We start from the raw sequence: 12,084 nt of genomic DNA, 5'->3' as shown, positions 1-12,084 counted from the left end.
TGTTGGACATTGGGGGGTTGGAGGTCATTAGCGATGTGATTGTGACAGAGGTGAAGGTGAGGGGAGAACTAAGAGAATAGATTGTTTTAATTAAATTTAAAATCAAATATGAGAACCTAAGTCTGAGAACAGTCACAGATAATAAGAGCATAGCTTGCTGGATGAGAAAAGGTGATGACTAGGTTAGTGAGCCATAGTGAGACCTCTGGGTATTGGCTGTGAAGGGCCTGGACCCTGAGTGTCCAGGGATGGAGGTGAGTTCCAGTACTAGCTGACCAAGGTCATATTTAATTTAATTAACCTAGATAGATGGAGGCTAGAGCTCTGGTCCTCTTGGCCAGCCCTCTTCCGCATTGCTTATTGCTCCTTGCCTGTAGGCCTATGGGGTGTGGGAGGGCTGGATGGCAGAGGAGAAGTACAAGGCTTTCTGGAGAATGGAACCACCACACTGCAAAGAGAAATGGAATTGGGAGAGTGGATTTTAGGGGAAAATGATCACAGACCTTCAACCGTGATATGTCCATTTTTAGTGGGTCTTTATTTGACCTGAGTAAGGATTTTCAGAATTCCTTATAAGATTGCAGCAGTCAGCAAAAACCTTGAGCCAGTCTAACTGAACCTTTTTTCCTTCTAGATTGATTCTCTTACAGGCCTTGGAGTGGTTAAAGTAGAGTGTGGGTCCCAGTTTTCTGTCGCCCTTACCAAATCTGGTGCTGTTTATACTTGGTATGTAAGATTCTGTTTGTTTAATATCACCAAAACTAGTTTACTAATGTGAAGTTATATTAACTGACATCTCATAGATTGAAATGTAACTTCTATAGCAGACTGTGATTTGTGTCCTGAAGTATGGTGCTTAAGCCAAGAGGGTGGGGCAGGGTGGTAAACGACAGGACCTTGCACTCATAATTCTATATTTCCTTTCGTGCAGGGGCAAAGGTGACTATCACAGGCTGGGCCATGGATCCGATGACCATGTTAGAAGACCGCGGCAGGTCCAAGGGTTGCAGGGGAAGAAAGTCATTGCTATTGCCACTGGCTCCCTGCACTGTGTGTGCTGCACTGAGGATGGTAGGTGGGAGGCCCAATGTTGCAACACAGAGGCCTTTGAAATCTAAGAGGTTGCTCAGGAATAATACATGCAGCTGTAACAGGTGGGGAGCAATTATATCTGAGAATTTCTCTGGTGAGCAGGACTCTGGCTCTTGTCATCTTCAGCCCCTGGTGTTAACACTTGTGAATATGTTATATTTCATGGCTGTGCAGAAAAGAGCTAACAGAGCACATCTGATACTGCTGTCCTTAGGAAGGGCTGCTTGCAACGTGGCCCTCAGCTGGCCTCTGAGAACCTGAATTTTGGGGGGCTCCTTCCCTTCCCTAATTGACAAAAGTCCTCACTGTGCCTAAACAGCACAATGTGGTCTCTGCTGAAACCTGGGTATGTGCCAGGCAGAAGTGTCCATGTGACAGCCCTAGTGAAAAATCTGCTCACCGAAATTTCTAATGAGCTTCCTTGGTAGACAGCACTTTACATGTGTTGTCACAGCTCATTGCTAGAGGAATTAAACTTGTCCTGTGTAACTCCATTGGCATTGGATCATTGGAAGCTTATATCTGGTTTATCTGTACTTTACCGCATGTGCCTTTTCCCTTTGCTGATTTTTCTTCATGTCCTTTCACTGTGATTGTAGCTGAGTATGACTGTATGCTGAGCCCAGGGAGTTTACCTAGTGAATGAGGAAACCTGAAGGTGGTCTTGGGAACCCCCACACAATGGCAAAAGGGTCTGTACAGATGGAATTAAGGTTGATGATCAGCTGACATTACAATATGAAAATTATTCTGGATTATTAGATGGGCTAGTGTAATTATACAGATCCTTCACAGCAGAAAAGGAGGCAGAAGAGTCAATCAAAGAAATGTGACAGAGAAGAGGCAGGAGAGATTTTTTGAAGTGTGAGAAGGTCTTGATCCGCAGTGTTGGCTACAAAGATGGAGGAAAGAGGCCAGGGAATGTGGGTGAGCTCTGGAAGCTTGGAACAGGTGACAGCTGACAGCGCAGAGGAAGTAAGACCTTGGTCCTCCAAAGAACTTAATTGTCCCAACAGCCTGAATGAACAAGGAAATGGGTTCTCTCCCTTAGCGTGTCCAGAAAGGATGCAGCCTGCTGATACCTAGCTATTAGCCTAGTCAGATTCATGTTGGACTTCTGACCCACAGAACTGAAAGAACTGTTTAAGCCAGTAAGTTGTGGTAATTTGTTATGGTAATGATAGAAAACTAGCGTACCATCTTTCATTAAAACAGCCATTTCCCCATTTTTCCCTTTTAAAGCCTTTGGTGAATTATATGAACATGTACCCTTCAATTGTTTCATTAATGGAGGAGTTTCATATATGAATAAGTAATTTTTGTGGTGTATTGTGGACTGACATTGTTAGTTCTTAAGAACTTAGAACACATTTTTTAATTACTTCATTTTCATTCTTTAAAGTTTTGAAGCAAACCACACACTTAGAGAACAGTTTGTAGTGCAGTACAAAGACCTTTTTTTGATCCATGTGAGAGTCGGGTACTGCCCATCACTATGAACATTTGAGTGTTTACTTCCTACAAACCAGGACACTACTGAACGATCCCAGCATTTGGGAAATGAACATTTGAGAAATTCCCACTGGTTATTGCTACACCTGATCTTCATGCCCATTTTTATGATACAACACAAGTTACATTTAGCTGAAACATGTTCATGTCTCTTCTACTCTGAGACAATCTTCAGTTGACCATGAGCATTATTCTTTGACACTTCTTCAGTCTTCCTGATTTTTTTGAACTGTGACACCTTTGAAGATTGTAGACTTGTTATATTGTAGAACATCCCTCATGTGAGTTTGTCTGATATTTCCTCAGTAGATTCAATTTCTCATCTTTGATCTTAATTCATGCTCTGTTCTTAATTCATTCTTAATTCATCGGGTGATGTGCAATTTCTCTTTGTCCCATTACCAGTGGTGTTAACTTTAATCACTAGATTAAGGTGGTAGCTACCAGGCTTTTCCACACTGAGTATCCTTTGTAACAAATAAGTATTTGGGACGGTATTTGAAACTATTTAAATATCCCTTTTCTCATTGAATATTTTATTCTCATCAAGTGTTTATTTTTTCATTTACATCTTTGCGAGATGCCAGGTTTCCTAATTTATTCAAGGGATATATATATATAATCTGTTACTTTTACAAATTTTGATGCTCAGATTGGCCCTATTATGCTAGCTGTATTTGCTGGTGTGTGCCCATCATTCATGGAATACTTCCTTGCTTTCTGACACAATGAGACACAGTATCTTCTTCTTCACTCCCCATGGCCCAAGCCTAGCATTGGCCATTTCCCCAAGGAGTCCTGGTGTCTTTAGAGGAGAATGGTGTTTAGAAGACAGATCAGGTCGATGGATGGGCTCATTGCTTTTGGGATGTCACTGCTCCCAGGCCTTCTGAGTGGACAGAGCCAGGGAATACTTATGTAAATAATATACAAATTTATATCTATGTTATTTTTGTATCTATATATGTATATTGAATACCATACATTCCCACTAAGACCACAGGTTCCAGTTCTGTACCACAGAGTTCATTCTAGTTTTCTTTCTTTCCATACTTATAGCTCCTTTCTCTTTTGATGAGAATCTTGGATTTCATTATCCCTATTACAGTGATTCAGTTACTCTGCCTCATGTGACCAGTGTCCCATCATTGCCTTTGCCCTCTCCCCTGAATGAATCCTCACGCATCTCGGGCTGTGACTGCCCATTCTGGGCCACCCCTACTTGTCTCTCTGCTTGGGGTACTTGTCTCTCTGCTTAGGCCAATTCCCCACAATGGGACACCTGCTATATGGAATTTTTTGTCATTAGTGAACTCTGATTCTTTGCATCCATCTGTACCTGTGCAGAGAAGTCCTTCTCTCCTTACCTGTCCTATGATGCCCACCAAGTGGCTTTAGGAGTAAACTGTCTAGAATGGGAAGGGGCAGGGCACAAGCACACTGTCCTTGATCATGCAGGCATCACACTATACAGAGTGCTGCTTGTGGTTGCATGGCTCCCTGAGGAATCTTTGTGGATATGGCAGCTAACTTCATTTCTATTTTAGTCACCGAGTGATCTGACCCTTAGAACAGTTTTCTGAGCCTGGGTGGCTCAGTGGGTTAAAGCCTCTGCCTTCAGCTTGGGTCATGATTCCAGGGTCCTGGGATTGAGCCCTGCATCAGGCTCTCTGCTCGATGGGGAGCCTGCTTGCCCCTCTCCCTCTGCCTGCCTCTCTGCCTACTTGTGATCTCTGTCTGTCAAATAAATAAATAAAATCTTAAAAAAAAACAAAAACAGTTTTCTGGTGGTGTTTCATGGTTGGAATTTAGCATGGTACTCTAAAATATGATTCTCATCAATGATGAATCTCACGTTTATGTTATGAATAACTATAGGAAGAACTATGTTTCCTTTAAAAACAGGGGTTGTATTTTTTTAACCCACTGAGCCACCCAGGTGCCACTGGTTGTGTTTTTTTAAAAAACTGATATTTTCCCTCTCCATTTAACATAAAAAATTAATTTGGGCAATTAAGGTATTATCATCTGTTTTGCTATTACTGTTCTGATTAAGAACTGTTGCAGTTATGTGCTTGGTTCTGTGAACAAATGCTATTTTAAGACCAGAATCTTGTGCCTCTTAACTAGAAAAGGCACATTGGCCAGCAGGGACTGTCAGGAGTACTGAGAAGCACTCTACCTCTTTGGGTGTTATGATGAGACATGTAGGTCGCACATGAAGTTGACCTTCAAGACAGGTGATCATCAACACCCCATTGAAGGAAGTATGATTGTGATGGGAAAATGTTGGTGGTTGTGCATTCATTAGTCCCAGTATACAAGTTCTTATTCTAAATTCACTTCATTTAGGAGAAGTTTATACATGGGGTGACAATGATGAGGGACAACTGGGAGATGGAACTACAAATGCCATCCAGAGGCCTCGGTTGGTAGCTGCCCTTCAGGGTAAGAAGGTCAACCGTGTGGCCTGTGGCTCAGCACATACCCTTGCCTGGTCAACCAGCAAGCCTGCCAGCGCTGGGAAACTTCCTGCTCAGGTCAGTACAGATTTGGCCAGCTGGGCTAGGAGTGTATAAGTAGTGACAAAGTTATTATCTGTGTATCAAATTATGCATGTAGGCCACACTCACACTTCATTTTCCATTGTATATTTACAGAGGTGTTTTTGAAAAAAATATTTTCAGTATTCATCTACAAACTATGGCTTATCTGTGCATTTGACACCTAAGTTGACTTAATGCAGCTTCAATGTTTCAGGTTCCCATGGAATACAATCACTTGCAGGAAATCCCCATAATAGCACTGCGGAATCGGCTGCTTCTGCTACATCACATCTCAGAGCTCTTCTGCCCCTGTATCCCCATGTTCGACCTGGAAGGCTCTCTTGATGAAACTGGACTTGGGCCTTCTGTGGGGTTTGACACTCTGCGAGGAATTCTGATATCCCAGGGAAAGGTACTCTTGTAGCAAGCTTTGCTATAGGCAAAACTGGTATTTCAGTTTTAATCCAATGAAAATTCCCGAACTGAGAATATATAGAATAAAGCTTATTCAGCAGATGTTCATTGAGCACCTACTATACGACAGGCTCTGTTCTGGGTGCTCAGAATGTATCCGTGAAAAACAGATAAAAATGTCTTCTCTTTTAGAGCTTACATTAAAAAATTACTAGTGTGGTGTGGTATTTTCCCACTTGCCTCCCACCTCCCCAAAAGGGTGGGGTGGTTTGCAAAACTAAGCCTTCTTGGCAATGTTCTCTACTTGGCTAGCCTGAGGCATTATAGCAAATCCCTACTGGCAGCAGGAAGGAAAAAGAAGCTAATATCTTCCCCAGGGAAGTCCAGGAGAGGGTGCCTGATAGTCTAGATGATTTAGATGAAAGTTCACTACCAGGATGTATAGAGATTCCTTGTCAAAGGATAATTTTTAACCGGCTGTGAATAGAATCATGAAAGAGGGCACATAAAAATCACCAGACAGATTTTGACCCATAGACATCTGTAATAATTTGAGCTTTTTAGAAATAGGGTGTCTGATTCAGGAGTTAAGTGTCTGGCAAGCAAATTGACAGGATATCCTAAAAGAACCATTGTGTAATAGGGGAAATATTTGTGCCGGAAAAAAAGCACAGAGGTCAGATTTGAGGACTCCTAATTCTGAAGAGTCTAAGATTCTGAGACCTATTTTGTGGCCTATTTTGTTATCAAAATTAAGGTTTTTTAAATTTTTAATTTAATTTTTTAATTTTTTAAAGATTTTTTTTTTATTTATTTGACAGAGAGCACAAGCAGGGGGAACAGCAGGCAGAGGGAGAGGGAGAAGGAGGCTCCCCACTGAGCAGGGAGCCTGAGGCAGGACTCGACCCCAGGGCCCCAGGATCATGATCTGAGCCGAAGGCAGACGCTTAACCAACTGAGCCATACAGGCGCCCCTAATTTTTATTTTATTTTTTTAAAAAAATATTTATTTATTAGAAAGAGAGAGAGCCCCCACACATGCAAGTAGGGGAAGAGTCTGCTGGAGAGACTCTCAAGCAGACTCCTTGCTGAGCATGGAGCCCCATGTAGGGCTTGATGCCATGACCCACGAGATCATGACCTGAGCTGAAACCAAGAGTCAGATCCTCAGCTGACTGAGACCCAGGCGCCTCACATTGGGTTTTTTTGTTTGTTTGTTTGTTTTTTGTTTTTTTTTAAATAATAAAATCTAGATGTTTTGGAGTCCCATCCAAGCAGATCCTCCCCCTCTCCCCCCAGGATTGGCTTTGTTGGCACTTAGCTGAAGGAGACTGGTACACACATCTTTTTTTCTCTTTTTTTAAAGATTTTGTTTATTTGTTAGAGAGTGAGAGAGAGTGCCCACAAACAGGGAGAATAGCAGGGAGAGGGAGAAGCAGGCTCACCACTGAGCAGAGAGTCTGATGTGGGACATGATCCCAGGACCCTGGGATCATGATCTGAGCCACAGACAGACACTTAACCGACTGGGCCACATAGGCGTCTCCACACATTTTATTTTAATGGGTAGCTTAGAGGCAGGTGGACATTGATAAGAATTGTGGTAATGGTAACATCTCTCCGATGGTGGGAAACAAGAAAAAGTTGTGCGTAGGTAACATTGATATGAACATTGATACGAAATTTCAACCATTTTTTAATAATAAAAAGTAGGAAATTTGATCCCTTTTACCTTTTTTTTTTTTTTTTTAAATCTGTCAGAGTAGAGGCGAGAATAGGCAGCTAGGGGGAAAAGCCTTCCCACATAGGGAGAAAACCAAGTGAGAGGCAGGATATGTCCACATGGACTGCATGAGTGTTCTGAAGGCTGTGAGCATGGCTGAGACAGCAGGAATGCTGAGGGAGTCCAGCAGGCACCCTTGGGGTGGGTGTGGATGGTAATAGGCCTCTTTTCTGGTCCTGGGTAGGAAAGGATCATATCTGTTGGAAAATTGGGACTGTATGTTGCTTGTGACCATGGAGAGTTATTACCAGGATGCAATTCAGAGTACAGAAGTGAGAGAGCACCACAGGAGAGCCAGATGGGTGAGACCATTCAGAGAAAAGAAATGCATGTTCCTGCGGAGGAGGAACTGGCCTTCATTCTGGGCAATTAGTAAAACAGAAGTTAGGCAGAGAGGAGGGCAAAAGTAGCTGGCAGGTGTTATATAAGGGTGCATGGTGATGGATGCACCTCTGTGAGCCCCTGTGTGCTGTGGTGGGTTCGCCTCTATGGGCTGGTTGTCTCTCTGACACCTTCACTTGATCTTCTCTGCTTCTGAGGCCATCTTCTTGGGCTGCTTAGGGCTCTTGCCCTTCCTGCTTTCAGAGGCTGGAGTTCTGACCTGGGAGAGGGACCTAGACCCTGTTGTAGATACCTTGGGCTTCCCTGGCCACATTGTATTTGGACAAGAGCAGGGTTATCCATTTGGCAGAGACCTGGGACTCCCACTGATCCTACCTTCTTTGAGTCTCTTGAGTCTCCTTCCCTATTCCTGTCCTCACTGCTGCTGCCTGTGCCCTAGTCCATATGAGCATGGCGGGCCTGCCTCTGCCTGGGTGATATTGGGCCCCACTCTCTTTTTTTGCTGTTTTGCCCTGGGTATTCCAGGTTTCTTTCAGTATATGGTACCTATATGTTCCCTCCTTCATTGGTCTCCCCACCCCCACCCCGAGCCTGTCCTGACCTGTAGGACCCCCTGCCCCTGCTGCTCTTTAGTGGTTTTGTCTGGACAATGACAGTGAGGCATAGTGTTTAATGTCAGTCCTGCCATGTGGACCTGTGGTTTGTCTGGGAGCCCTTGGTTTTCTAGTCGATCCTCTGGGCTTGGCCTGAGTCCTAAGTCAGAGCAGACATATACCAGTCTCTGGACCTCCACCAGAGTGTGGTGGGCTCTTCTTGCCTCTAAATAGGGGACATGTAGCACTGGTGGGCCTCTGCATAGATTTGTGGATGGGTTCCAGGCTGTGCCCCCCACACCACCTCACGATTTAGAAAAGAGCATTTGTAGTTACTGTTCTTAAGAAAATTTGACTTTTTGGAATATTACTTAGCCATCAGAAAGGATGAATACCTACCATTTGCATCGACATGGATGGAACTGGAGGGTTTTATGCTAAGTGAAATAAGTCAAGCAGAGAAAGACGATTATCATATGATTTCACTCATATGTGGAATATAAGAAGTAGCACAAAGGACCATAGGGGAAGGGAGGGAAAACTGAAGTGGGGAAATCAAAGAGGGAGTCAAACCATGAGAGACTCTGGATTCTGGGAACAAACTGAGGGTTGCAGAAAGGGGGGTGTAGGGATGGGGTAACACAGTGATGGGTATTAAGGAGAGCACATGTTGTTATATGCAACTAATGAATCGTTGAACACTACATCAAAATCTAATGTTGGCTAATTGAGCTTAATAAAAATTAAAAAAAGAAAATTTGACTTAGGAAAGGATATTTAAAACAAACCTGTGGGTAATAATATTTCCTATAGCAGATTCTAAATTTTGTCCATCTGTCGTGTTTTAGGAGGCAGCTTTCCGAAAAGTAGTACAAGCAACTATGGTGCGAGATCGCCAGCATGGTCCTGTGGTAGAGTTGAACCGGATTCAGGTAACAAGTGAAAACTGTTCTTAGTCTAACAATTCTTAGATAGGATGGTTTTGTTGTTGGGAGTCATGGCCCCCCACAGCTTTGGATAAGAGCAGACTTTCTCATGTGCCCTTGCTTTAGAGAGCAAGGTGCTACCTATCTGTGATGTTCTGTGGTGCTGAGGCTTCCAGTGGGAATATGAATTGTTTTATTTGTAACAGAAGTCAGAAAGACTTATTTCAGATAATCCAGAAGGATGGATACAGATAAGCAAAGAGAGAGAAGTAAGAATGACCATATTTCTACCAAATAGTAATAACTACTGCTGACATTTAGAGGTGTGTTTGTATGTTTGTCATAATTGAAACTGGATTCGTCTCTTTTGTAACTTGCCCTTTTTTCCCCTTATTACATTGTAAGCACCTCTCCTTGCCCTACAGTGAGACTGTGGGATTATTTTCGCTGACCACCTACCCCATGTTCTCTTAGTTTCCTCTGTCAGATTTCTCTGCAGGGTGCTGGAAGGCTGTGCCCACTTTTCTGGGATAAAGCAGGGCTTCTCAGCACTACAGATGTGTCTTCAGTTGCCTTCCTTGTATTAGGTTCTGAGAAGCAGGGCCAGTCAGAGGCACTCCATACATCAAATTGTATGTGGGGACAATTCCTATTCCCACCAGCCTCATACCCTTTCTGGCTGTGATAGCTGTCTTTGCCTACTTAATAGACCAGAATCACTAATACTGTTCTGTAGTAATCAGAGAAATGAAAAGTAGGCCATCTCTGAATTAAACCTGCTGCTAAGTGTAGATATACTTAACAGTTTAAAAAATTAACTAAAAACAAGAGAACTCTATCCATTCGTCTGTTGACGGATAGAGTTCTCTTGTTTTTAGTTAATTTTTTAAACTGTTAAGTATATCTACACTTAGCAGCAGGTTTAATTCAGAGATGGCCTACTTTTCATTTCTCTGATTACTACAGAACAGTATTAGTGACACAATGGAATACTATGCAGCCATCAAAAGAAATGAAATCTTGCCATTTGCGACGACGTGGATGGAACTAGAGGGTATCATGCTTAGCGAAATAAGTCAATCGGAGAAAGACAACTATCATATGATCTCCCTGATATGAGGGAGAGGAGATGCAACATGGGGGGTTAAGGGGGTAGGAGAAGAGTAAATGAAACAAGATGGGATTGGGAGGGAGACAAACCATAAGTGACTCTTAATCTCACAAAACAAACTGAGGATTGATGGGGGGAGGGGGGTTGGGGGGGTGGGGTTATGGACATTGGAGAGGGTATGTGCTATGGTGAGTGCTGTGAAGTGTGTAAACCTGGTGATTCACAGACCTGTACCCCTGGGGATAAAAATATATTATATGTTTATAAAAAATAAAATTTAAAAAAAAAAAAAAAAAACAGAACTCCACCACTGATTATGATGTTGTGTATACTTGACATTTAACATGCAAATGAAATAGCCCCACCTCTTGGAACAGAAACAGAGAGTTACTAAGAACAAATTCTTTGTTCCTTTATATTAACACATGATTTTTACCCTGATGTTGGTTGCATGACTAGACATTTTTCTAGAGTTGTTCTTGGGGGCATTTTTGAATTAAGACACAAACTCTGGTCATTTGTTGGAGAACACATGTGACCACACTGATGGAAGTAGTCCCTTCACTGACGTCAGACTCTTTAATGCTAAGCTGGAGGTCAGTCAGCCCACTCTACAAACAAATGGGCTGTTTAATTAGGTTTATAAAAAAAGTTTTTATTTTCCCACCTTGAGGATCATTTTGGTTTGTTCTATGTAGTTAGGTCTTAAACACTGAAGTTTATAAGTGAGGAAAGTTCAACTAACACAGATGGTTGGGCATTCCTAGATCATATGCCTGCCCCAGCCACACACAGAGGTGCCTAGCCAGGGAGAGCAGCCTGATATGGGTATTCAGATCTTGGGCTTTTGGAATCATTGAGCCTTGGTGATGTGGAACCCAGGTTAAGCATGCCTTTTCTGTCTTTCTCTTATGTTGATTTTGCATTCATCATGTTTGGACACCTCTTTCCTTCTTGTCTTTATGTTCCAGCATTTATGTCAAAAATGTTCAGTACATGTTTGAAAAAATAGAATGGGTAAAGGACAAATTCATATTAGCATTTTTAAAATGCACATAAACAGCATTCAATGTAGCATACCATGGGTGATCTAATACACCTTGGGGCCCTCTGGTATGAGAGTTAGGTCCTTTTCAGTTCAGATTTCATACTTCCTCCTGAAGCTAGAAAGATCTTCCACAAGGGTGGAATTTTTTTTTTTTTTTTTTTATCAAAAATAGAATAGAGGGTGAGAATGGGATGTATTCCATGAATCCAAGTTGAGCTCAAGATACCAGTTAATCCAGAAAGGTGGCGTCAGCTGTCCTGTAGCCACAGATTGCTGCTGGCATCCACCTTCTCCCATGGGAATGCCATTGTAGATATTCTCATACTGTCTGTGCAGAGTATTCTAGAGAGTAAAACATAGGCATGTTCCTGGAGGGTTTTGTTTGTTTGAATATGATTTAGTTTTATAACAGAATCTGAATATCACTGTACCTAAAAATTTTTTATTTAAAATTTATTGCAGAATTAATGAGCATGCTCATTTCTGAAAATTTGGAAAATTCAGATTAAAGGCAATTAAAATGACTTCTATTCCTATTGTCCAGAAGTAGCCACAGGTACACAGGTGCCTGCTTGTCCTTGCAGAGTCATAGCTGTGTTCTCATGGCCATTTCCTTCAGAGGAGCCAAGAGCATCAGTTTCTTCTAATTGGTATTGTAAATGGAGATGATGTGACATTCAGAGTAGGAGGATGGGTCTGCATCTTGTTTCTCATGGA

At 42.3% G+C, this 12,084-nt stretch overlaps 1 protein-coding gene across 8 annotated transcripts in view; it reads left to right on the top strand.

Annotated features, from left to right (window-relative positions):
• Window positions 1–12,084, top strand: part of HERC2 (HECT and RLD domain containing E3 ubiquitin protein ligase 2) — a 237,320-nt gene that overhangs the window by 218,441 nt on the left and 6,795 nt on the right. For all 8 annotated transcript variants that reach the window (XM_047735659.1, XM_047735658.1, XM_047735652.1 and 5 more), the window contains 5 exons: window positions 635–726; window positions 932–1,071; window positions 4,957–5,144; window positions 5,365–5,562; window positions 9,131–9,214. In XM_047735659.1, the coding sequence (XP_047591615.1) occupies window positions 635–726; window positions 932–1,071; window positions 4,957–5,144; window positions 5,365–5,562; window positions 9,131–9,214 (702 nt within the window). The remainder of the gene's footprint in view (window positions 1–634; window positions 727–931; window positions 1,072–4,956; window positions 5,145–5,364; window positions 5,563–9,130; window positions 9,215–12,084) is intronic.

The sequence above is a fragment of the Lutra lutra genome, chromosome 7, assembly GCF_902655055.1.
Source record: "Lutra lutra chromosome 7, mLutLut1.2, whole genome shotgun sequence".
NCBI classification, from domain to species: Eukaryota; Metazoa; Chordata; class Mammalia; order Carnivora; family Mustelidae; genus Lutra; species Lutra lutra.
This window is presented reverse-complemented; position numbering and strand designations above follow the sequence as displayed.